Genomic DNA, 27,199 nt, shown 5'->3' on the forward strand with positions numbered 1-27,199 from the left:
CATGAAAACGCAAAGCTACAGGCAGACAAAGATCACAGAGACAACACCAGAAAAGGAGACAGACCTAACCAGTCTCCCTGAAAAAGAAGTCAAAATAAGAATCATAAACATGCTGACAGAGATGCAGAGAAATACGCAAGAGAGATGGGATGAAGTCCGGAGGGAGATCACAGATGCCAGAAAGGAGATCGCAGAAATGAAACAAACTCTGGAAGGGTTTATAAGCAGAATGGATAGGATGCAAGAGGCCATTGATGGAATTGAAATCAGAGAACAGGAACGCATAGAAGCTGACATAGAGAGAGACAAAAGGATCTCCAGGAATGAAACAATGTTAAGAGAACTGTGTGACCAATCCAAAAGGAACACTATCCGTATTATAGGGGTTCCAGAAGAAGAAGAGAGAGGAGAAGAGATGGAAAGTATCTTAGAAGAAATAATTGCTGAAAACTTCCCCAAACTGGGGGAGGAAATAATCGAACAGACCACGGAAATACACAGAACCCCCAACAGAAAGGATTCAAGGAGGACAACACCAAGACACATAATAATTAAAATGGCAAAGATCAAGGACAAGGAAAGAGTTTTAAAGGCAGCTAGAGAGAAAAAGGTCACCTATAAAGGAAAACCCATCAGGCTAACATCAGACTTCTCAACAGAAACCCTACAGGGCAGAAGAGAATGGCATGATATATTTAATACAATGAAACAGAAGGGCCTTGAACCAAGGATACTGTATCCAGCACGACTATCATTCATATATGACGGTGGGATTAAACAATTCCCAGACAAAGAAAAGCTGAGGGAATTTGCTTTCCACAAACCACCTCTACAGAACATCTTACAGGGACTACTCTAGATGGGAGCACTCCTAGAAAGAGCACAGCACAAAACACCCAACATATGAAGAATCGAGGAGGAGGAATAAGAAGGGAGAGAAGAAAAGAATCTCCAGACAATGTATATAACAGCTCAATAAGCGAGCTAAGTTAGGCAGTAAGATACTAAAGAGGCTAACCTTGAACCTTTGGTAACCACAAATTTAAAGCCTGCAATGGCAATAAGTACATATCTTTCAATAGTCACCCTGAATGTTAATGGGCTGAATGCAGCAATCAAAAGACATAGAGTAATAGAATGGATTAAAAAGCAAGACCTATCTATATGCTGCTTACAAGAAACTCACCTCAAACCCAAAGACATGTACAGACTAAAAGTCAAGGGATGGAAAAACTTATTTCAAGCAAACAACAGCGAGAAGAAAGCAGGGGTTGCAGTACTAATATCAGACAAAAAAGACTTCAAAACAAAGAAAGTAACAAGAGATAAAGAAGGACACTACATAATGATAAAGGGTTCAGTCCAACAAGAGGATATAAACCATTCTAAATATATATGCACCCAACACAGGAGCACCAGCATATGTGAAACAAATACTAACAGAACTAAAGGGGGAAATAGACTGCAATGCATTCATTCTAGGAGACTTCAACACACCACTCACCCCAAAGGATAGATCCACTGGGCAGAAAATAAGTAAGGACACGGAAGCACTGAACAAAACAGTAGAGCAGATGGACCTAATAGACATCTATAGAACTCTACATCCAAAAGTAACAGGATATACATTCTTCTCAAGTGCACATGGAACATTCTCCAGAATAGACCACATACTAGGCCACAAAAAGAGCCTCAGAAAATTCCAAAAGATTGAAATCCTACCAACCAACTTTTCAGACCACAAAGGCATAAAACTAGAAATAAACTGTACAAAGAAAGCAAAGAATCTCACAAACTCATGGAGGATTAACAACATGCTCCTTAATAATCAATGGATCAATGACCAAATCAAACTGGAGATCCAGCAATATATGGAAACAAATGACAACAACAACACTAAGCCCCAACTTCTGTGCGACACAGCAAAAGCAGTCTTAAGAGGAAAGTATATAGCAATCCAAGCATATTTAAAAAAGGAAGAACAATCCCAAATGAATGATCTAAAGTCACAATTACTGAAATTGGAAAAAGAAGAACAAATGAGGCCTAAGGTCAGCAGAAGGAGGGACATAATAGAGATCAGAGAAGAAATAAATAAAATTGAGAAGAATAAAACAATAGCAAAAATCAATGAAACCAAGAGTTAGTTCTTCGAGAAAATAAACAAAATAAATAAGCCTCTAGCCAGACTTATTAAGAGGAAAAGAGAGTCAACACAAATCAACAGTACCAAAAACGAGAAAGGAAAAATCATGACGGACCCCAAAGAAATACAAAGAATTATTAGAGAATACTATGAAAACCTACATGCTAACAAGCTGGGAAACCTAGGAGAAATGGACAACTTCCTAGAAAAATACAACCGTCCACGATTGACCGAGAAAGAAACAAAAAATCTAAACAGACCTATTACCAGCAACGAAATTGAAGCGGTAATCAAAAAACTACCAAAGAACAAAACCCCCGGGCCAGATGGATTTACCTCGGAATTTTATCAGACATACAGGGAAAACATAATACCCATTCTCCTTAGAGTTTTCCAAAAAATGGAGGAGGAGGGGATACTCCCAAACTCATTCTATGAAGCTAACATCACCCTAATACCAAAACCAGGCAAACACCCCACCAAAAAAGAAAACTACAGACCAATATCCCTGATGAACGTAGATGCAAAAATACTCAACAAAATATTAGCAAACTGAAATCAAAAATACATCAAAAAGATCATACACCTTGACCAAGTGGGATTCATCCCAGGGATGCAAGGATGGTACAACATTCGAAAGTCCATCAACATCATCCACCACATCAACAAAAGGAAAGACAAAAACCACATGATCATCTCCATAGATGCTGAAAAAGCATTTGACAAAGATCAACATCCATTCATGATAAAAACTCTCAGCAAAATGGGAATAGAGGACAAGTACCTCAACATAATAAAGGCCATCTAGGATAAACCCACAGCCAACATTATATTGAACAGCGAGAAGCTGAAAGCATTTCCTCTGAGATCGGGAACTTGACAGGGATGCCCGCTCTCTCCACTGTTATTTAAAATAGTACTGGAGGTCCTAGCCACGGCTATCAGACAAATCAAAGAAATACAAGGAATCCAGATTGATAAAGAAGAAGTTAAACTGTCACTATTTGCAGATGACATGATACTGTACATAAAAAACCCTAAAGACTCCACCCCAAAACTACTAGAACTGATATCGGAATACAGCAAAGTTGCAGGATACAAAATCAACACATAGAAATCTGTGGCTTTCCTATACACTAACAATGAACCAACAGAAAGAGAAATCAGGAAAACAACTCCATTCACAATTGCATCAAAAAAAATAAAATACCTAGGAATAAACCTAACCAAGGAAGTGAAAGATTTATACTCTGAAAACTACAAGTCACTCTTAAGAGAAATTAAAGGGGACACTAACAGATGGAAACGCATCCCATGCTCATGGCTAGGAAGAATTAATATAGTCAAAATGGCCATCCTGCCCAAAGCAATATACAGATTTGATGCAATCCCTATGAAACTACCAGCAACATTCTTCAATGAACTGGAACAAATAATTCAAAAATTCATATGGAAACACCAAAGACCCCGAATAGCCAAAGCAATCCTGAGAAAGAAGAGTAAAGTAGGGGGGATCTCACTCCCCAACTTCAAGCTCTACTATAAAGCCATAGTAATCAAGACAATTTGGTACTGGCACAAGAGCAGAGCCACAGACCAATGGAATAGACTAGAGAATCCAGACATTAACCCAGACATATATGGTCAATTAATATTTGATAAAGGAGCCATGGACATACAATGGGGAAATGACAGTCTCTTCAACAGGAGGTGCTGGCAAAACTGGACAGCTACATGTAGAAGAATGAAACTGGACCATTGTCTAACCCCATATACAAAAGTAAACTCAAAATGGACCAAAGACCTGAATGTAAGCCATGAAACCATTAAACTCTTGGAAGAAAACATAGGCAAAAATCTCTTAGACATAAACATGAGTGACCTCTTCTTGAACATACCTCCCCGGGCAAGGAAAACAACAGCAAAAATGAGTAAGTGGGAATATATTAAGCTGAAAAGCTTCTGTACAGCAAAAGACACCATCAATAGAACAAGAAGGATCCCTACAGTATGGGAGAATATATTTGAGAATGACACATCCGATAAAGGCTTGACGTCCAGAATATATAAAGAGCTCACACGCCTCAACAAACAAAAAACAAATAACCCAATTAAAAAATGGGCAGAGGAACTGAACAGACAGTTCTCCAAAAAAGAAATACAGATGGCCAACAGACACATGAAAAGATGCTCCACATCGCTAATTATCAGAGAAATGCAAATTAAAACTACAATGAGGTATCACCTCACACCAGTAAGGATGGCTGCCATCCAAAAGACAGAGAACAACAAATGTTGGCGAGGCTGTGGAGAAAGGGGAACCCTCCTACACTGCTGGTGGGAATGTAAGTTAGTTCAACCATTGTGGAAAGCAGTATGGAGGTACATCAAAATGCTCAAAACAGACTTACCATTTGACCCAGGAATTCCACTCCTAGGAATTTACCCTAAGAACGCAGCAATCAAGTTTGAGAAAGACAGATGCACCCCTATGTTTATTGCAGCACTATTTACAATAGCCAAGAATTGGAAGCAACCTAAATGTCCATCAATAGATGAATGGATAAAGAAGATGTGGTACATATACACAATGGAATACTACTCAGGCATAAGAAAAGGGCAAATCCAATCATTTGCAGCAACATGGATGGAACTGGAGGGTATTATGCTCAGTGAAATAAGCCAAGCGGAGAAAGAGAAATACCAAATGATTTCACTTATCTGTGGAATATAAGAACAAAGGAAAAACTGAAGGAACAAAACAGCAGCAGAATCACAGAACTCAAGAATGGACTAACAGGTACCAAAGGGAAAGGGACTGGGGAGGATGGGTTGGTAGGGAGGGATAAGGGGGGGAGAAGTAGGGGGGTATTAAGATTAACATGCATGGGGGGGTAGGAGAAAAGGGAGGGCTGTACAACACAGAGAAGGCAAGTAGTGATTCTACAACATTTTGCTATGCTGATGGACAGTGACTGTAAAGGGGTTTATAGGGGAGACCTGGTATAGGGGAGAGCCTAGTAAACATAATATTCGTCATGTAAGTGTAGATTAGTGATGCCAAAAACAAAGCAAAAAAAAAAAAAAGGGCAGTTCCTGTGTGGTAACCTCCAACGAGTTCTACACAAGGGTATAAAGGGCATATAAAAGTGTAGGCAAAGGGTCTGTTTGTGTTTATACAGAGGATCAAAGCCTAATTGGGCTACCCCGAAAATGTACTAAGATACGATATGAAAGAGAACTTCCAACATCAGCACTCTCTGGAAGACTCATGCCAGAAGATGATCATCAAAAAACCCCAACAAAGATCCACGCACTGCTACAGCTGTAGATGCACTCATCCCACCAGTTCCTGGACTTGCCATGGGAATGAGGAAGGAGATATCTAAGCTGGCCTGTGCATACAGTAAAACAACAAATTTGACTGGATCTATACTGTTGGAACTCAACCAAGAATTTGGAGAAGTGCAAATTGTAGCGCTCCAAAGTCTTACAACTACAGACTATTTACTGTTAAAAGAACATATGGCATGTGAACAGTCCCCAGGAATGGGTTGTTTTAATTTGTCTGATTTCTCTCAGACTGTTCAAGTTCAGTTGGACAATATCCACCATATCATAGATGGGTTTTCACAAATGCCTGGGGTGCCTAGCTGGTTTTCTTGGTTTCACTGAAGATGGCTGGTAATTGCATGTATGCTTTGGTTATGTAACTATACTCCTATTATGTTAATGTGTGTGCGCAATTTAAGTAGTAGCTTAAAACCTATACATGCTGAAGTTACTCTACAAGAAGATATGTCAAAGAAATAATCAATCTTCCCATGTTTTCTTCCGCCTGCTACTTCTATAGCTTTTCTTCTTCCTTCCTAATTACAACTCTTAAATAGAATTCGTGCCTCATATCAAATTTACCGAGTGTCATAATTCTTCCAAGTGGTGGAGTTGCCTCAGGACAAATGCTGGGCATGGAGGCCACAGGGCATAAATATGCAAAGAAGTAGAAAGCTAACCTTTTCGAGCAATAAGGCTTCCCTCTCACTTACCAACTTCACATTTCCCTGTATGGCCCCGGAGGATGACTGGTTGGCCAGAGATGGGTGGGATTCCTCGGGGGAGGAACAACCTGGGACGGGCGCTGTCGCAGGGGGGCCATCAGGTGAGAAATTGGGGATCAACAGAGGTGAGGCTTAGAACCTCACCCCCCCTGTTCTGAGAGAAATCTTCTGCATACGTGGATGTTTTATTGCCCTGGTCTAGCTTGGATTAACACATAGTCTACAGGCACACACCTGATCGTCTACATTTGCTCTCTTGCAACACTGAACTATGTTTTCTACCTTTATCTTGTATCTACCTACCACTTCAGCATTTTATTAAAAATAATAATAGTAAAGAGAGAGGTGTGGTATCCACATATAAATCAAGTATAAAAACCAAATGAGTATTCATATTTGAACTGACTGTTTAGAGTTCATAGTGCATGAGCAGAGCCGAGGGTTTCTGTGATGACTGCCCTTGTACTGTTCACTATGTAACTTATTCATTATGTAAGAATTTGTTCTCCATGTGGGAACTTGTTTGTTATGCCTCAGAAGATTGGAGACTGATGAAAATTAGGCTTGGGGTGGATTAATGATTGTGCATTGAGCATTGACTCCCCTATACAGAATTTTGTTGTCGTTGACAACCATATGATCAATAAATATGAGAGATGCCCTCACAAAAAAAAAAAAAAAAAAAAAAAAGGACAGACTTCCAATGCTAAAATAAATAAGTAACCGGGATGTAATGTATAGCATAAGGAATATAGTCAAGATATTGTAACAGCTTGGTAGGGTGATAGCTGGAACCTAGAATTATGTATATAAATGTTCTACCACTGTGTTGTACACTTGAAACTAATGTAATGTAATACTGTGCGTCAACTACCCTTCAATAAAAAATAATTATTAAAAAAAAACCAAAACTACATGATAGCTTAGGAATATAGCTTTGGTCAAATTCATTATTTTAATTAGAAGATTTAGAAGTTTCCATACAATAAAAATGTTCTTTTCTGGTGACCTATCTTCCTGGTCTCTGTTATTTCAAGCAGGCCCTTGCTGACCTCTCTAATGGCAGTAAGCAAATGATACGCTCAGTGATAAATATTTGATATGGAATATAAACTTTCAGTTTCTTCTTATGATGGATAGTAATGCTCCTGTGGTTTTATTGTTTAGCAAATTCCAAATAAAGAAAATGAAACTATTCCAAAAGTGGAAGTCATTTCTCATTGCCTCGTTTGTGGTCATTGGCTATGGCCACCTCTGTAATAAATAGATGTTCTGAAACTGCTCAGAGGCTGAGAGGACCACAGGAGAGGAATGGAAGATGGCATGTGATAAGGCATCTCTTATGGAAGATCCTCGGAAGATTTTTAAAGAATACAAAATCGATGAAGGTATGGGATTCGCTCTGCCAAATCCACTGGTAAGAGAGGGAACCAAAATATGGGCAAAAACATTTTCTTGACCATTATTTACCTGGGCAAATAACTTCTGTTGAACAGATTTGGTTCAGTAATTTCTGTTTGAAGAAGACTGAAGCAGGATAAAGTGGAGCCAAAATTGGAGCAGAGCTTTAATAGGTCACTTAATTTTCTTGAAATTTTCTGTCTAAAAAGGGAGCCTTTGACATACTCCTTACTTATTTAACACAGATACAGAAAGCAATGAGAAAAGGAAACTATAGGAGTATTCTGGCTTAATACAATTTTCATTTTCAGAAGGCATTTTGAAAAAAAAAACAATGTAAGAAATGATCCATGCATTAGAGGAACCCCCTTTCTTGGCTGATACACCTTAAATTGTATGAAGTATATGTTCCTACTTGAATTAGGGTTTGAGATGACACATTAGGCAATTTTGTGTTGTATTAATATTGCTTGTTGTTAATTAAGCATAAGATTCAAGTGAGACTCTCAGCTACCATTTTTTTCTTTTGTTACAAGTTTTTCCTACAGAGTGCGAGACATGTAGAGTAAATGTTTACCCTAAATCCTACATTTCCCTACATTGTCTTCCAAAGAATACCATGAAAACCATCTAACCTTCAATTTTAATTATCAAACATTCATATGGTGTTTTCAAGCAACTTACAATATTAACTTATTGTATCTTTACTACCATCCTAAAAGATATGTATGGTATTAACCTCATTTTCCTGATGAGACACGTAAGCTGTGCAGCATTCAAGTGATTTTCTGAACTCACACAGCTAAAAATGGCAGAGAGGATATGAGCTTAACTAGTCTGGCTCCAGAGGGCATGATCTTTAAAACCAGTATGCTATGCTGCCTCTCTGAAGAGAAGAGATCACAAGACATACCCACTCCCCACTCAGGCTTAATAAAGTGCACGAGATTTCAGGAGGGGGTTTCTAGGAGCCAAATTAACATGTTGTGACAATCCTATATACCAGAGTGTCTCTCTAATTATTTGTGGATTAGAGTCCACACTCCAGAGGAGTACCTTTAAGTTCAGCAAATTTATTTTAAATCAGGAACTACAACCTAACTGTACTTAGAAATACCATCCTTGTGTAATACCTTGTGTAAGACAGGCAAATCTAAAGCAATTTCTTCCTCCCCATCTACTTTTCCTCTTCTAATACTAAGTTAAGAAAAGGAATTAAATGCTGTAATTGTATTGCTAAAAGCACCTGGTTTGTTTTATATTTGCAAGTTAGTTACTATTCAGACTTGCTCAGGCTCTGTATAAGCACACTGAGTTGCCAGAATTGGGTGGTTTTGATGTACTTATCAGATGTTCAAGAAAAAATATTTTCCAGAAACTAGAAACCTCCTATCAAGTCTATTCCTTTTGTTTTCTTTGTCCAGGTTCAGTTCTCTTAGACACTGAAACAGTCGTTGTAATCATGCAGACTTCTAGAACAGATTTCAAGGCCTAATGCAAAGCACCCAAACAAAAGCAAAACAACTTTTCCTGAGCTACTTAAAAAAAAAAATACTGCTACTTGAAATGCTTAGGGAATTAGATTCAGTGTCCTGAAACAAGAAAAAAAATGGGGGCCTACTTTTATTTCTTCATGGAAGATCTTGACTAGATATTATGAGCTCAAAAGTGTCCATTCTGTCTTTTATAACTGGTCAACTTTCTATTCCAAAGGAAAGTAATGTGTCTTCTGATCCCATATAGGTGCCCAAATGCTTCCTCTAACCTGGCAGAAAGTTGACTGGCCCTCTGTTATTCTTCACTAACTCATATCCTACCATTTAGGCACCCTCTGAACCCAAAATATATTATTGATTGAATTTTATATTTGTTCAAAGTTCTGTCAGATAGGATACTAATCATGACATGTAACAACAAAAAAAGGTATTCATTATTTTGGGGAAAATAGCAACAACCCCAAATTTGGGTGTGCTACATAGTGAAACACATAACAAAATAAATATATAGTGGTTAACTTGAAACACCAGCGCACAGCATTTGAGTGGCTAGGAAGAAAAATTCGGAGCACACAAGAAAGGTGACTGACTAGTGAATATACTTCCTGGATGTTTCATTGCTAAAAATCTGCCCTAACAGTTTTAGACTGTCCAGTTATCTGCATCCCCTCAACATGTTTGAATTTTATGCTTTATTTATTTGTCTTCTTGTTTTATAACTTACCTCTCATATTAACTTTGTTTTGAAGGTTAAAACTTCACCCATGTTGGTTTGAGTTCTCTTGATTTGCATCTCATTCCCATCATTCAATATTAATGACCCAAGGTGTGTCTGGAATGAAGCTTAATGAAGGAGGCTTGGAGAAAGGGCATATGGGGGTTTTTCAGGGATTTGAATTTCATTTCAGGTTGTTACCTAGGTCTTTCGTGTTTATGTTTTCCTTTGGGGTGAGATTATAAATATGTTAAGATCCAGGGAGGCACTTCTATTTGGATTCCATTTGCACTTACTGGGCAAAAATAAGCCTATAGTACCAACCCAGGAGGTAATTGCCATGTATACGTGTACATCATCTCCTACCTGTCTAGTACTACACCAGGTCCTGTAAGAAACAGAGAATTTAAAGCATGATAAAATCCTTGCCATTGGGTAGTGAGATACAAAAAGGGCATTGATTTTTTGCAAGTTGGAAGCATTTTTGATTAAATCATGATAAACTATACAAAACAGGTTATGTAAACTGAGCCTTGCTTTTCTTATTTAGGATATGGAGATAACCATCAGCTTTTTAGGTCCTTATAATAGTTAAAATGAGAAATTATTGAGGAAAGAGTCTAGTCTACTACTGACATCTAATCAATGTCATTTTTCTTCCATTCCAAAAAAATTAAAATCTAGCCAAGGAAGAACAAAAAGCAGATAACAATTGAAAGGGCAAACTCCCAGATTCTATTTCAGCCAATTGGGACCTGGATCCTACCTCAGCCAATCGGGACCTGGATCCTATTTCACCCAATCGGAGCTTGGTCTCTCTTCTCTCCAGTCAGCAAGGAGCTCACCCACCACCCTTAGACCCTGCCAATTGACCAGAGCCACGACGTATCACCCCATCAACTACCCCTAGATCCAGCCAATCAGCCAGAGCCACGACCATCACCCCACCAACTGCCCTAGAACCCCATAAAACCTTTGTGGTATTGAAACTCGCTCTCTTTCTCTGGCATCTTGCCACTGCATTGGTGTAGATAAGAGACTGAACTTGAGCTAGCTCAAATAAAGGCTCTTTGCTTTTGCATCCGTGTTGGCTCCTTGGTGGTCTTCTGGGATTCGCAACTTTGGGCACAACACAATAAATTACTTAATGTGGAAAGGTATAATCCATAGTGAGATAGGGCAGGGACATGGGATAAGCATCATGATTAACTTTCCCTGCCTATGATGAAACATGCTGAGATATAAACAATATAGTAAGAACAGGAGGAACCCCATCTTAAGGCTAACAATCCATTTAAAAACCAGAGCTGGAGCTAAGATTCCTAACATATGTTTTGGTAATCAGACAATAACCCACCCTATGTTAAGGCAAGGCAAGCAGTCTCAATCTGTATGTTCCCAGTGCTTGAGGGTAACCATTATCTTAGAGAAGAACCAGATCAGTAAACTTCTTGTGTTAAGTTTTTCTTACACAATTACCTAGAGGACTGACCGTGGATGAAGGATGCAGTATTCTCCACTGGAGAGACATCATGAGAGCACAAGTCAAGCCTACACCCAGCACCCCCACCACTGCCCTTTGCCTCATTCTAGGAAGCCTTAAACAACAGACTCCCCAACTTTTCATCACACCTCCTCACTGCGGATGCCAGCACTTCCCTTTAAGTGCTTACTTTTAAATAAAGCTTTCTCAGTGCTCAATTATTGCATTTTGTCTCTTTACTATTTCATTTTATTTCCAAGCCTTCACTCTGTCTCTGCTTTACTCCTGATACTCGGGGAGGGGCTGCTGAGCACTCTGAACGTGAGCCTGTGAGTTCCCACCCCCTGGGGGACCAGACGGAACTGCAGCTGTGCAATCGGCTAGGGTTTGTGCTCCCAGAGCGCATCTCCAGGGCTGTTTGTTCAGCAGTCTCAGGCCTTCACCTCTTCCCCACTCCATTTCTCTCCCTCCCCACTGGTGAGCTGGGGTGGGGGAAGGGCTTGGGTCTCACCAGATGGTGGCTTTGCTGCTTTAGCCTTTTCCGTGAGATCTTCTCTTTTCCCCACATGTACACAGTCTACCAGATGTAGTAAGTGGTCTTTCCTGTCACCCTTTCAGGATTAGTTGTATTTGCTATATTTTCGTATTGTATGTGGTTTGGGGAGGAGGTTTCTGTCTCACTTCTCACACCACCGTCTTTAATCCCATGAACCAGTAGCCTGCCTGAAAGTCTCCTTTTGTTGGGAAGGTCTCAGAACATCGTGTCACTCCATCCCGTGCTCCACTGCTCCCCCAAGCCCTAAGGTGGTAGGGGATAGTCCCCATGCTGTGCAGACCCACGTGGACACTGGATGCCAGGTTACCCTGGCTTCAAGGGTTGGCAAGGGAACCTGCCCTAGGCTGAGAACTTTCTCTCTGTACTTTTCCTGTTCTCTGGTGCCTGCAAGGCCACTGCCCTTCCCTGCTGCTCTCATTTTAATGAATTCCTTTCTCACCTACTCAAGAATTCTTTCTCCTTCACAGTCAAGAACCCTCCCCTGTCCAGGCTGAGGCTTCACCTGTCATGCAGGGAGAGGCCTCTGCAGATGCAGCTGTCTGGCAACAATAGGACTCGTAATTGGGGATGAGTGTAGACTGGGGTAATCAGTCGGATTTTAGTGGAAGTTTTGAGTTGAACTTTGAAAAAGAAGCAGATGAGAATGCTTAGGGGGAGGACCACAGAGATGGTCCTTGGCTCTGAATATGTGGGGGACAGTGCACAGGCTAGTGTTACTAGACAGCTGTGTGTATGTCAGGACAGTGTTGCACAAAACTGATTTAGAGGCAAGATGGACAATCAATGGGGGACTAAACTATTTTACAAAAACTTCCTCTAGTAAATTAAAGTCCTATTGCTTTAAAAAAAATTATTTTTATATTGAGGTACATACAATAAAATGCACAACTCTTAGTGTACAGCTTGATGAATTTTAACATGTGTACACACTCATATACCCATGACTCAGATCAAAATATTGAACATTCTCACTACACTTTTTTCCTCTTCAATTATTTCTTTTTTTTTCAAGGAGGAGCTACCTAAGCCTTATGGTGCCTGGATTCTCACTGCCAAAAATCTGACAGAAGTGATTGAGACTGGCCAACTACGTGCAAGAGTTGAGGAGGTTTGAAGAAACTATTACATTTGTCTTCTTCTAGGATAGCTTCTTAGCATTTTTAAATTTGGTTTTGAAGCTCTAATGTCACCCATGTTAAGTCAACCTGTCCTTTTATTCTCAGTTACCTATGCTCAGCATTGATGGCCTCCAAGGGTACAAGTCTCAGCACCTTGCCCATCTGGTGCTGGGGTACATCACCATGGCATATGTGTGGAATCGAGATGGAGATATTCAGAAGGTTTGCAGATTTTCCAGTGTTTCTTACACTACTTGGATGTACGTCCAATTTACATTTAACCCAAAAGAATTCTTAAAGTACAATAGCTGCATTTTGTGAAGCTTGAGTAACAAGAAGAAGGTAAAGGAAAACAATAAACCATTGACTTAACATGTCAACTCTTTCACTATTGGATTTTTCATCTTTTATTTCTGTAACACCCTTGCTGTGTCCTGTGCATATGCATGCATGTCCTGCTTCTTTCACTTAAATTTTGTTGTAATCACTTTTTAGTTACTGCACAGTGTTAAAAAAGCAAAATTCAGCTGAGTGCTTGAAGATCGAATAAGCTTTATGGATTGGTTCATGAATCAGGCAGCTCCCCAGGTAGCAAGTAGACAAATGCTTCAGGGAGTTGTTCGAAATGGAGGGTTTCTACGGGAAAGAGGAGGTGGGTGCAGAGGGGGCAAGAAGTTATTAGCAAAAGAAAAGAAGGGATTGTTTCAGGCAAGGTCCTTTTCCCTTAGGGGAAGGAACAGGGGTTTCATGAAGATTAACTCACCCGTGATTAGGGGATTCCAGATTGATTAGTTTAAAATTCCATTCCTAGGAGGGGCTGAAACTGTAATCAGGTTCAGCACGAAGCTCCAGCTTGGTGACCTGACCCTGCACTCTCTCTGGGACCTGGGGCTTCTAACAGAACCATCCCAGTCATCATTTGAAATCACTTTGTAATTTTTTTCATTGAGTTCCTGAACTCTATTTATCCAATACTTTATTGATAAATATTTTGCTTGCTTTTAATATTTTACCATTGTAAATGACACTATAGTCAATATATTTGAATATGAAACATTTCTCTCTGTTTATGACTTTGGGAGATAGGAACATTTTATGGCTCTTCTTAATGCTCATCTCACCCCATCAACGTAGAACAATATAGTGGTTTCACACTGCTCTCAGCAACAGCGGATAACTTTAGGTTTAAAATACCGTCTTGTATTTTATCTGGCAACTCTAATCACATGAAACCAATATAAATTATAATAACCTTTAAAACACAAAGTGATAAAATAGATTCTGTAAGCACCTTCTGCCATTTGTGAAAGTTTTTTTTTTTCTTTTTGGACACATATAAAGGTTTTCTTTTCAGACCTTGTTTAAAGATAGAACTGTTAGGCAGAAAAATAGATATGAGCAGAGTGGAGGGAGAATAAGGCCAGTAAAGCCCACTAGAAGGGACTCAAAGAGTTAACCAGATAAAACTAGAGAGCCAGAAAAGATCACAGGGTTAATGAGTTTATCAGTTAAAGCTCCAAAGACCAGGAGCAACTTGGAATGTCAGGATCTTACCCAGATAAAGGAAAGTATCTGAGCGCAGCCCGAGTCTTCATTGTGTCAGTCAGAGCTAAGATTCACTTCAGCCTGCTGAAAGACCCAGCTTATTCTTTCACTTAACTTGTACGCTGTTTTTTCCTCCTCCTCCACCCCCTCATCAAGTAATTTGTAACCAGGACAGGAGACAAGCTTCAGGATTAATTTTCAAAAAAAAACCAGAGATAAACAGTTATAGTAAGTAAGAACAGGAGGAATTCCATTCTGAAAACCAGGGAGTTAAGAAGTAAGATTCCTAAAGTATTCTTTAGTAAACAGACAGTACCTCTCAACCCACCTTAAAGCAAGGCAAACAGGCGTAACTGACATATCCGCAGAGAAAAGTCACCATCCTGGAGAGGAGCTGGATCAATAAATTTCTTGTGTGAAGTTTATTTAGCAGAATCAGCTGCAGGACTGATAACAGAGTAGAGGAGATGTGTCTCTCACCAGAGATAAGATTTTGAGACCATGTGACAAGTCTGTACCCGCTAGCCCTTTGTCAAATTCCTGAGAAGTGCTTAAAAGACAGAAACCCCAGCCTTTCAGTGTACCTCCTCTCTCAGGATGTACACCCTTTTTCTTCTCTCTCTAAGTGTGTAACTTTTAGGTAAATCTTTCTTGCCCTTCAACTTACAACATTTTGCCTCTGTGCTCTTCCAGCGGTGTCTTTGTTCCTTTGCTATTTCATTCTAACCCTCCAGACTTAGACCTTCACTCTCTTGGTCCTGTTTCAGGTAAGTAGGGAGGGGCTGCTGAGCGCTCTGAATTGGGCTTGCAAGTTCATGCTTCTTGGTAGCCTGCCCTTGTCTATCTTGATCCTGGCCCATTCCTCCCTGGGAGTGCATTCAAATAAACCTGCCTTTATCTGCCTTGACTCAGGCCTGCTCCTCCCTGGGAGTGCATTCAAATAAAACTTTTACCCTGCTTCACCACTGTGTCTCTGCCCTTCAATTCTTTGTTGCAGCAGGAACAGGAATGGAGGAGAACAAACCCAATCCCCCACAACAGAACAGCACATACAGTTTTCCTGTGTGATGACTCACTCTTAGAGAAGTTGCTTTGCACCATCATGGGAACACCTTGAACGTAGTTCCTTATGTTGGGGGTTGAGTTCATTCTCCTTGGTAACAAAGAAATTTAAGGCAGAGAAACAGTAGTAAAGCAGAATGAAAGTTTTATTTGAATACAACCCAATGGAGGAGCAGGCCAGGGTCAAGGCAGACAAGGCAAGTTTGTTTGAATACATTCCAAGGGAGGAAGAGGCCAGAGTCAAGGTAGGCAAAGGTATGCTACTGTGAGGGTTCTTTTATGGGGTTTTTGGTAAGGCACAGAAGTCCCTGATTGACATTCTTTGACCTTGGGGGCTTGATCTGATTGGAGGATTGAAGACATGGGCTGTGCACTGACATTTTTATCTGGGGAATTTTTGTCATCTGGGGGGGTGCCTGTACTCTGAGGTTCCTTATCTGGGGAGTGTCTGTGCATTCAAGTCACTCTTGGTCCCTGTGGCTTTAATTAATCCTCTGAATTATCTTTGGCTCTCTGGCTTTATCTGATTAACAACCTGAATTCTTGGTGGGCCTCACCCTCTTTTCATTCTGCTCAAGTCTGTCTTTCTGCATAACACTTGTAATCATTAAAGGGTTTTGTCTAGATTCTGTAATGACATAAAAAGTTAAGATTAGTTATGGTCTTTACACCTAGCTTAGACTCTAGCTAAGCACACAGTCTGACTAGACTTCCTAGGATCTGAGACTAGCTAAGTGCACAGGCATTGTGCATCAATAATGACAGCAGGAGAGAACAGCTACATGATCATGGAAAGCTTCAGGGAAGAAGTGGGACTGGAATTATTTCTTGGAAGATTGGTTGGGCTTATCCAAAGAGGAGAGGAGTAGAAAAGAAAGAGAAAGAGGACTAGCAAAAATGTGGAGACCAGATGTACATGGGATAATCAAAAGATAATTTGTCAGACTTAAGATCAGAATTATAAAATAAAACATGAAAATGTATTTTTTAAATTTATCCAGTTTTTGTATGCCACTTCATCTTGAAAAGGATTTTAGAAACTGGCAATAAAAATTCAGCCATAAGAAGAAAACAAATCCTACCATTTGCAACAACATGGATGGAGCTAGAGGGTATTATGCTCAGTGAAATAAGCCAGGGGGAGAGAGACAAGTACCAAATCATTTCACTCATCTGTGAAGCATAAGAACAAAGAAACACTGAATGAACAAAACAGCAGCAGAATCACAGAACCCAAGAATGGACTAACAGTTACCAAAGGGAACGGGACTGGGGAGGATGGGTGGGAAGGGAGGGATAAGGGCGGGGAAAAAGAAAGGGGGCATTACGATTGGCATGTGTAATGTGTGTGGGGGGCACGGGGAGGGCACGGACAAGTAGTGATTCTACAGCATCTTACTATGCTGATGGACAGTGACTGTAATGGGGTTTGTGGGGGGAACTTGGTGAAGGGGGGAGCCTAGTAAACATAATGTTCTTCATGTAATTGTAGATTAATGATAACAACAACAACAAAAATACATATAAAAAAATAAAGATATCTAAGTGACAGATTTGTAGGAAAGAGAAAAGAAATGGATAACAAGATACCTCAATGTAAGGCATGTTTTGCTTGAGACTGGGCAAGAAACCCTTAGCCTGAGCTTCATAATAGCCGCATGAATGGATATAATATATTAAGATGTGTTTGAACCTTTCCTTCATTTCCCTTAAGTCATTTCAATTAATTTTTCAATTAAACTACCTCCCTTTTTGTTTCCCTTTGATCTATCCCTAAATCATAGAGGGCCAAATTTTATTTCCCTGTGAAACACACATAAATTATTTGCCAGCCAAAATGCTTTAATTCTTGGAGGCACAAGCTCTTCCATGGGAAGCCCACTTTCAGCTGCTACTTTGATAGTCAATTATTTTATTCTTATATTTTGTTCTCCTGGTTAAAACCTCATCTGGGGTAAATGAAGCTAATCTGAAGTGACTTGGGTTGTAGCTCCCACGATTTTCACAGAACTGTGAAGCGGGCTCCAGACTCACACCATCTCTACCACTCAAGTCTCACCACCCACTACCCCATTGGGGCCACACAGCCCTGTCCTTTGCCCAGTCAGATACACTCCAATAACAGGCTCTGATGACAAGGACGATCTTAATAATGATTAGATGGGATCATTTGATTAAAAACAAAATGATAGTTACATGAAGAAGTCAGGCAGATAAAGAACCAAATGCCAGCTTCATGACAATAGAGCAGTTAGAGAACACAGCTTGGGTACACAAAGTGCACTTTCCCATCAGGATTGCCTGTGGGGTTTTGGGAGCCTTTTACTACGTAGAGTACAAATAACTCATAGGACCTTAGAAAGTCCAGGGTCCATCTTCTCTCTATGACCAGTTTATGTCCACATCACCACAAATCTAAAATATAAACATTCAACAATTACTGGGATTAAGTTACAGAATGAGGAAGAGAAACTTCCATTTGTTTTGTCTGTTAAGAAACAAAATTGAACAAATTAAATTTGAAGATCTAATTGTCTTTATTAAATGACTCATGAATTGGGCAGTATGCCATCTAGTAAGTAGAGAGATGCTCCCAAGAACTGTATACAACATGGAAGGTTTTTACAGAAAAGGCGTGGGGGCAGGGATGGGAGGGGGTGCAAGAAGTTATTAGCAAAAGAAAAGGTGTTTCATGAAAGGTTACCCTCCCATAGGGAGAAGTAGGGGGTCTTAAGTAGATGACTTCTTCTTTTTTGAGGAGGAGGATGGAGAAGGCTCATGTGATGGATTAACTCCCTGATGCTGACCAGAAAATTCCTTATTGACTGTTAGGGCTACGTTTCTGAGGGAGGTTGATATTGCAATTAGGCTAAACCCTGGCTCAGCACAGGTGAATCACTCTTGGCCAGAGGCTTTCTTTTTAACAAATTTCAAGTGTCATTACATAGAACAGCTATTGTTTTGGCACTCAGGAAGCAGAAGAAAATGTGTAACATGCTTCAAAGGTTAACACTAAGTATTGTGTTTTAATTAGGTCCTGCCAAGAAACATTGCTATTCCTTACTGTGAACTCTCTATGAAACTGGGGCTGCCTCCCATTCTGGTTTATGCAGACTGTGTCTTGGCAAACTGGAAGAAAAAGGATCCCAGTGGGTGTGTACTCTGTAATTATTATGGGAATTACAGGACTGTATGCTATTTAAATCAGAAGGGAGTTAGTGGTTTAATTTGGGGCAGCACAGCTTTCCTCTGTGTTTTTGAGGCACAGTTTCTTTGGTGTATTTATAACCACAAATGCATTGAACATGTATGAGACAGATATACATAAGTAACACCAATGAAATGCACCAATCTTAAGTGTTCATTTTGATGAATATGACTATTAGATACACATGTGTAACTGTAAACAAGATAAGAATATTTCTATCACTTAAGAAAATTCCTCCGTGGCTCTTTCCATTCAGTTCTCTTCCCTATCCCCAGGCTAATATATTCTGACCTGTCATATCAAAAACTAGTTTTTTCTGTTATTGGATTTCATTGAAATCCTAGAGTATGTACTCTTTTCTGTCTCGCTTCCCTCTGCTTAGCGTGTTTTTGAGATTCTACATATTTAATTTTTAACTGTCCAGTTGAGTTTAAGTGTCAACGCATCTTCAGCCATAGAGATGGCTACCTCTGGGCTTTCACACGAGCCTGCTGAGAATCTAGGCCCTGCACAGAAAAGGGTCAAGAGAGTTGTGGTCTCCCAGGGTTCTGGGTGAACGTCTGTACAGGAGTATTCTAGACATGGGAATGCCACAAAACAAAAGGATTTGATCTAAAACAGTTTCTTATTAGTAACAACTAACTTTGACCATGCACATGTGTTCCTTGAGTATTTAATTTGTTAGTTCACTTATAAAGCCCTAAATAAAGTATCTGAGATACCTACTCAGTCTTGATACTTAAATATGTATATAAGTTCTGATCGACTGTGGTGGAGCCAGGAGCACTTGTCTGAAAATGCACAGCAGATTTAGAAGGAGAAAGTCACCTGCAAATGAGATAGGACAGGGAGTTGAATTTGGGGAAATGGAGACCTCGGCATCAAGGAGAGGCTTAGCACTGCTCTCATTCAGCCATCCTGCTGCCTGGACAGTCCCGTTCTTTCTGTTTTTGCTTTTTTAAGTACCACCCTTCTTTGCAATTTTGGATAGTTCCTTCTAATCTTTTGTTTAGTTCATGGATTTTAAGTGCTTCCATACAAATATGTCTGAACAAAAAACAAGGAAAGTGAGAAAGGAACAGCTAGCAAAAGAATAGTACAGGAAAGGGATGAAGAAATAAATGTATGGAAAAAGGGTTATGTCGGACTTGGGCTATGATAAGGGATTTAAACATTTGTCTTGAAATACATGGGAAGCTATGGAAGGTTTTTCAATGCAAGAGTACTATCATCAGTCCCACTTTACAGATGGGTACACCGAGGCAGAAACCTCAAATTTCTTGTTCAATGTCACACAGCAAGCTACAGAAGTGGTCTGGCTTCAGAGACCTGAATTAACCACCATGAAACTCATAGATAATACAGATACCATGTTTGCATCAATGCAAAACATGAATAGCAAAAAAAATTGGGGCTAAGCAGTTCTTTCAATTTGCTGGTCAATTCCGTTGTAAGGCAGATAAACCACTGAGAAACTGAATCAGGTTCACAGATAAAATTATAGCTATGAATATATTTATTTAAGCAGAAGACTACTCTTAAATTGAAACCTTTCACATGTCTTGATAAAGATTGAATATATGCATATAAATATGGTAATATATATGTATGTGAAAAATTAATGAGGTAACAGAAACAGAAATAGTCTTGGAATTTCTAGTTCCAAGTTCCAGAGTGGAATCTCAAGTTCCAGTTTAACTTATTATTAATTATATTATCTTAGACAACAGACCTAACATTAATATTCCCAGCTACATAATGGGGGTAGTAAAACCTGCCATACTTATCTCACAAGATTAGTTTGAAAATAAAATAGGATAAATAAAAATGCTTGAAAACTATAAAGTACTCAAAAGTGTACCAACATTTTTGCTAAATTCTTGACTCCCTTGACTAATTTTTTAGGAACATGGACGTTCTGTTCTCACTTCCTGGCGGGGATTGCAGTAAGGGATTCTTCCTGGTTTCCCTGTTGGTGGAAATAGCAGCTGCTTCTGCAATCAAAGTATGTCCATCCCTACTGAAAATGTACATCTTGATACACATAAGCAGAGCAATCACTGAGTAACTAAGCTGTATCACACTTGAAATAACTTTATCCTGACTAAATACAGCATTTGCTTATTTAATTGGAGGTAAAGGATCATCTGGTAGAAATATTTTATTTATTTTTGTGGATCACCTAGAATACAAAATGTAAGAGCCATGAATTTAGAATCAGACTTGAAACCCCAGTAAGAGAGAAATATTTTCAATGCAATTTGGCATGGAACTGTATCACATATTGATATAAATCTAATAGTTTTGATTAGAAATAGAAATAAATCACACTATATAAACTTATCTCTAGTAAATGAATAAAGACAACCCAAACTTCATTAATGTAAGGAAATTCATCCAACTATCAGATACCCATCCCAAGAAAGAAAGAAATCCCAAATTTAGGGATTAAGATTTAGGAGAATTTTATTCTACACCAGTGTTCAGTGGCAGGAAATCTTAAGTATTTGTCTTTTGTCTTTTTTATTTTTAAAGGTAATTCCTGCTATATTCAGCACAATAAAACACGAGGACCATGGTATTTTGGAGAAGGCACTGCTTGAGATAACTTCTTGTCTGCGCAAAGCCCTTAAAGAGTTTCACCAAATGCATGGTAAGTATCGTATGACAGTCAAAGGTTTCTGATTATCTGAAACATAGAGTTGTTGAGAAAATGGAAGCTAAACCAACTCTCATTTGGTGGGTGTGTTTTCACCTGATCTATTTTATCTCACTAAATGATTACACTCTCCTGTGGTAGGTTTTATTCAGTCCATTTTATTGATAAGAGAATTTAAGTTTGAAGTGACAAGATAGATGACCTAATATTATATAAGTAATAACTTGAGAAGCCAGAATTCCAAGATAGGTCTCTTCATCTCTAAGAAATGTCTTTGTCTCTCACTTAAAACCATGGAAAAACTTGCCAAAGGTGCTCACTAAGCGGTACATTTTTAAGTTGTGACAAATTTTGGCTCAGCTTGATAGGAGCTCTGCAAATTCTGCTTTACCACTAGTTCACTAAAAAACAATATAGAAAACCCACTGAGCTCAAAGGAGTTTGCACAATTAGCAGCTAAAAAACACCAATAATTAAAAGAGCAAATAAACAAAAATGTGTAAAATGAGATGTGTGCCACTGGACAGCTCCAACAAGTGTGTGCCTTGTGTGTCACCAGGCTCTGCATTTCTGCTCTTCAGTACTTGGCAAGATTTATCTTCCAGTCAAAAATGTTGGCAAGCTTTGGGGAGGGAGAGACCCAGGTCTGTGGTCCATAGGAAAACTAGAGTTTTTCTTTCTGTTTTTGTTTAGGTTTGTTTCTTCCCTTAGGTATGTAGTTTCTCTGTTATATCAGTACACATGAAGGGGCCTTAAAAAAACTGACGGTTGAATTGGCCTCGTGAGGGTGAGTGGTGGGAGGACTCAGGTGCTTTGACTCAAGCTGAGGGTTAGCCTTGTGGAAGACCCTGTGAAGTGGACACGGGCTCCCCTGTGAGAGGACAGATGAGTGAGAGCTTGTTCTCAGGACTTTATCGGCAGTGACCTAATGCCTCCCCTGCACCCTGTGCTGAAATCCCAAATCTGTTGTTTACAAGGGCTTGATTTCCTCTGTTATCACTGGTGCTGCTTAATTCAACACATTCTATCTCTTCACAGAATTCATGGACCCAAACCAGTTCTTCAATGTTCTTCACATATACTTGTCTGGGTATGTGGTTTTACATGTGAAATTTGTTTTCTCTTAAACAATTAACATAGAGCACACACCAAGTTCCCACTGATGGTCCTCCACTTGGGTTTAGGAAACAATTGGTAACCTAAAATCCACGCTGTAGAGAAAGAATAGACTATTCTGTCTGTTATTACTTGGCCAGACATATGCACTGGGGGATCTTCACTAGTGTAAAGATAAGGTTCCATTCACAGAATCCTTAGGCCAGATTTGCTCAGAACCATGTTCTTTATTATTCTCATGCATAAGGATGAGAGGAAGAGGGAGTGTGGAAGAATTTTGTGTCTCCTTCTATCTCTTGTCTCCTTCCATTCATCCTCTACTGCAAGATTTTATACCTGAAAATTTGGCAGTTAATCCAAATAATGATTCTTCTTTCCTTCCTGGCCTAGCTGGAAAGGCAACCCCCTGCTGTCGGAGGGGCTGCTGTACAAAGGCGTCGAGAACACCCCACAGATGTTTGCAGGAGGCAGTGCAGCCCAAAGCAGCATCTTTCAGTGCTTCGACGTCCTGCTGGGCATCCAGCAGAACTCTGGTAAAAGTGAGTGTATAACAACAAATAATAATCATCTTGTACGTTAATGCAATAATATTTTATATATATAAAAAGTCCTTTCCATCAGCATCTCCTCTGAGCTCATCTGATGCTTTCAGGAGAATCAGGAAAGTAGAGACTTTATTGCCGTCATTCCATTTCATAGATGAAGCAGCAGAAACTTAAAGGAGAGAGGTGACTGGCTGCCTGTTAACCGGCTAGAAAGCAGGGAAGCCAGAACTCGAATGCAAGTTCATCACCCTCTCCATCTTGATTCTTGAATTTGTACATAAGTTCTGATTGACTGTGGTGGAGCCAGGAGCACTTGTCTGAAAATGCACAGCAGATTTAGAAGGAGAAAGTCACCTGCAAATGAGATAGGACAGGGAGTTGAATTTGGGGAAATGGAGACCTCGGCATCAAGGAGAGGCTTAGCACTGCTCTCATTCAGCCATCCTGCTGCCTGGACAGTCCCATTCTTTCTGTTTTTGCTTTTTTAAGTACCACCCTTCTTTGCAATTTTGGATAGTTCCTTCTAATCTTTTGTTTAGTTCATGGATTTTAAGTGCTTCCATACAAATATGTCTGAACAAAAAACAGAAGGAAAGTGAGAAAGGAAGAGCTAGCAAAAGTCTTAGCATGAAAGAATGAGTTTAGCTCACATGGTTTTCAGAATTAAGTATATTTTACAATGATTACCTTACAGGTAGCAAGATGAAAGTCTTCTAATAGGACTGCTGTGAACTCATTGCCTCATGCTGTGCTTTGGGCCTGTGATCTCTCACCAGCTGACCTCATTCTGCCCTTCTCCCTGGACTGGGGAATGCTTCAGCCTCCCTGCTAACTCATCTTTCTCTTGTTCCTTCAGAATCTGATGCTGAATTCCTTCAGGATATGAGAAAATATATGCCACCAGCTCACTGGAAATTTCTTGTCTCATCGGAGTCAGGCCTCTCAGTCCGTTAGTTGTTCTTTTGAAAGGTGATGCCAACCTGAAGGCATCTTACAATAAATGTGTCAAAGCTATTGTCTCCCTGAGAGAGTACCACTTGAAGATAGTAGAGAAGTACATTGTGAATCCTGCAAAGTCAGCCAAGAACAACCAAACATCTGAAGAGCCATCGGAAATAGAAAATAAGGGAACTGGAGGCACTGATGTCATGGCTTTCCTAGGGAATATAAAACAAACAACTGAAAGATTCCTATTGTAGGAAAATTAGTGTGACCCAAACAAGGGTACATTTTGTCCAGACAAAGATGTCTATATATGTTAATGTCACTGTTCATTATATAAGCTCCATGAATGAAATGCAACAACTACTTAACAGTGTATTATAAAAGAGTTCAAAATATCTTTTCTGATACCTGCTCAGGCCCTGTATGAGAACACCAAGAGGTGATTCCATTAAAAACATTATCATCTATATTCTCTAATTACAATGTAATGATGAAATTCAATAGAAGTTAATATAATCTCTAAAAGTTGCCTTATTCATAACTATAATCAACTGTTCCTCCAGATGAGACCTGCTCTGTACTGCTACACTTCAGCGAGTCTAATAGATTGCTGTACTTCCCCTGTAATAGAATCACATTTTTTATGATTACCTGTTTACTTGTCTGTACTCTTGATACATGATGCCAGGGACACTCCGTACCGGTGACCAGACCCAGGTACCTCCAGTCTTTAGAAAATACTTAGCAAATATCTGTTGAGTGAATATACATAGAAGATTGAGTGAATTTATGAATAAATTAACCTGGACTAACAAGAAGAGGTCACTTTTCTCTGGTCAGTTTCTCCTGGGAAGTCAAGGTTATCAGGCACTCACATTCTGGCAAAAGGTAATTAATGATGGAATGTATGAAAAGCTAGGTCTGGAGAGGAAATCATGTGAGCCAGAGTCATTTTAAAGATAACAAAGTTGAGGCTCAGAGGAGGGAAGCAATGTACTTAGGGTCACATGATTAGGTAAAAATGGGAGAAGAACGTTATGGGTTTTGACAACTCTTTTTCAGTTGACTTAGAATGGGTTAGAGAGGAAGGGAACTTTGGAAAGGGGACGGGGAGAAAAGGAGATGACTGACAGCATCTCGTGAGATGCTAGATGCTCAGCCAGAACTTGGATGTGCTATTAAAGATGAGAAGAGACAAAAAGCAGAATGGCTGTCCAGGTGCAGGATCAGCAAGTCTCAAATCACTAAAAGCCCAGCGATAAGGAGCTGCTTTGAGTGCACACAAGCATAGCTGAGGAAGGAAATATAGTCACATACTTATAAAGTCAAACTTCTGAAAACTGTTTGGACATTTTATTTCTCAAATACACCCTCACCCAATGATATCAAGTGAAATCTCTCTGCTCAGAGCAAAATTTCACTTGATTCCTCGGAAAATACACCAAATGACAATAGTAAGAGTTTTTAGGGACACATTTTCTTCTTTATTCTCCTTCCAATGTTGCTGCAATGTGATATATAAAGTTATAATGAAAAAAGTATGCATACATACATCCCAAACACATATGTGTATGTGCACATGTGTGCAATTCTTGAGGGATGGCCCAGAAGGTAGAACATCATGCCATAGGGTTTGCTGCAGTTTAGAAAGCACTAAATTAAGTCAGGAGACCAAAGTGGTGGATTCCACTTTGGACATCTATCAGCTTAGTGACCTTAGACAAGTCACTTTATATTTCTGTAAGAAGGGCATGGTATGTGTCCTGCCTCATCACAAGGTTACTGTGAGGACTGAATGAAAGTTAATGCTGAAGTGTTAGGAACCTGTAAAGTAATACTAGAACATAAGTGAGTAAATTGCTGAAGATTTATTGGTGCCAATATTTTTTTCTGCCCTGTCGGCCATACCAGTCAGTCCGACTGCACAACTACACAACACAGGGCTATCTCAGGCATTTCTCCCTGAGAGCCAGTTGCATCTATTAGGTGTGGAATCGCCTGGAGATGCAGAGCATCTGTGGTTCCCTCAGCAAGACCCTGCGCTAGCACCTTCTCTTTTACATCACAGCCGCCTGACCTGGGGGAGGAGACGTAGGCAGAAGGATCGCTGCTGACACTGCTCTGTGGCTATAGAGGTAATAGACTGACTGAAATGGGCTCCAAGCTCTCCACAGAGAGTGTGGACACTTTTTCCTCAGTCTGTTATCTTCTGTATGTCCAAATAGTAGATATTTGATGTTGCACTAACTAACTATCTCTGGACGAGAAGAGGCTCAACAAAACACTGGGTATGTCTCTACAGAAGGCCTGCTACTGCTGCACTGCAGGCCATGTGGTCTCTGCTCATTCCAGTGGGTGCTGCTCTCCAGGGCCCACGGAGGGGAGGGGAGTCTCCCACACTCCGAGGTTTTAGCTAGATGTAATGAGTTCGTAGCAACATGGATCCTGTGTGAATGGAATTAACAAGAATCCATTCCAGTCTATGTCCTTGTAGAATCGGACACTTGCAGTCGTTTTCTATAAGGGAGTAGAATTTAGCTTAAAATATGTATATTTTTAATATCTGGGGTTCAGAAAATTAGGTAACCTTTATCTCCTTCCTTCTATGATTAACTTGTGCACAATTAATGACTGAAGTTTCTTATGTATAACTTATAACCCAGTTTTCTCACTCTAATACACTGAATATAATATTACATGGCACAGAGAGAATATTGCTCAATTCACACTGCTCTGAACTCCTCACATCCTCCTATAAGAGCTGGTGCAAAGAGGCATACAGTCATTGTTGTTCAGCCATGCCTGAAGATAGAAATGAGCCCATTTCCATGGAATTGTTTTATGTTACAATAAACAACTGAAAAGTTAGAAATTTGGCATAGAAATATGCACTCAATGGTCTCGAAGGTTCTTGCCAACTCAGTCACAATGGCCTATACAGCGCATGACTCCTTTTCCAAAGCCTCTGAAAATACAGCAAACTCTTATACACAGCTAACACATACCCATTCACTAATCATTTCAGTGAGCCTTTGAGATAAGTACTACTACTTTTAAGAAATTGAGACCTGATGGAATTCAGTAGCTTTCAAAAGCCACACAGCTAGTGTATATATATATATATATATATATATATATATATATAC

The 27,199-nt window shown here is 39.7% G+C and overlaps 1 protein-coding gene across 1 annotated transcript; it reads left to right on the forward strand.

Annotated features, from left to right (window-relative positions):
- Positions 1 to 7,507: 7,507 nt before the first annotated feature.
- On the forward strand, positions 7,508 to 24,787 carry LOC118908309 (indoleamine 2,3-dioxygenase 1). The gene is given in 11 exon segments (XM_057505194.1): positions 7,508 to 7,621; positions 12,868 to 12,963; positions 13,079 to 13,195; positions 18,615 to 18,744; positions 19,213 to 19,216; positions 20,694 to 20,793; positions 21,324 to 21,441; positions 22,486 to 22,537; positions 22,954 to 23,102; positions 23,965 to 24,057; positions 24,060 to 24,787. Coding segments are annotated over 11 exon segments (1,206 nt in total). The 5' UTR covers positions 7,508 to 7,522; the 3' UTR covers positions 24,308 to 24,787.
- The last annotated feature ends 2,412 nt before the right edge of the window (positions 24,788 to 27,199 follow it).

Source organism: Manis pentadactyla, chromosome 7, assembly GCF_030020395.1.
Source record: "Manis pentadactyla isolate mManPen7 chromosome 7, mManPen7.hap1, whole genome shotgun sequence".
Lineage (NCBI taxonomy): Eukaryota > Metazoa > Chordata > Mammalia > Pholidota > Manidae > Manis > Manis pentadactyla.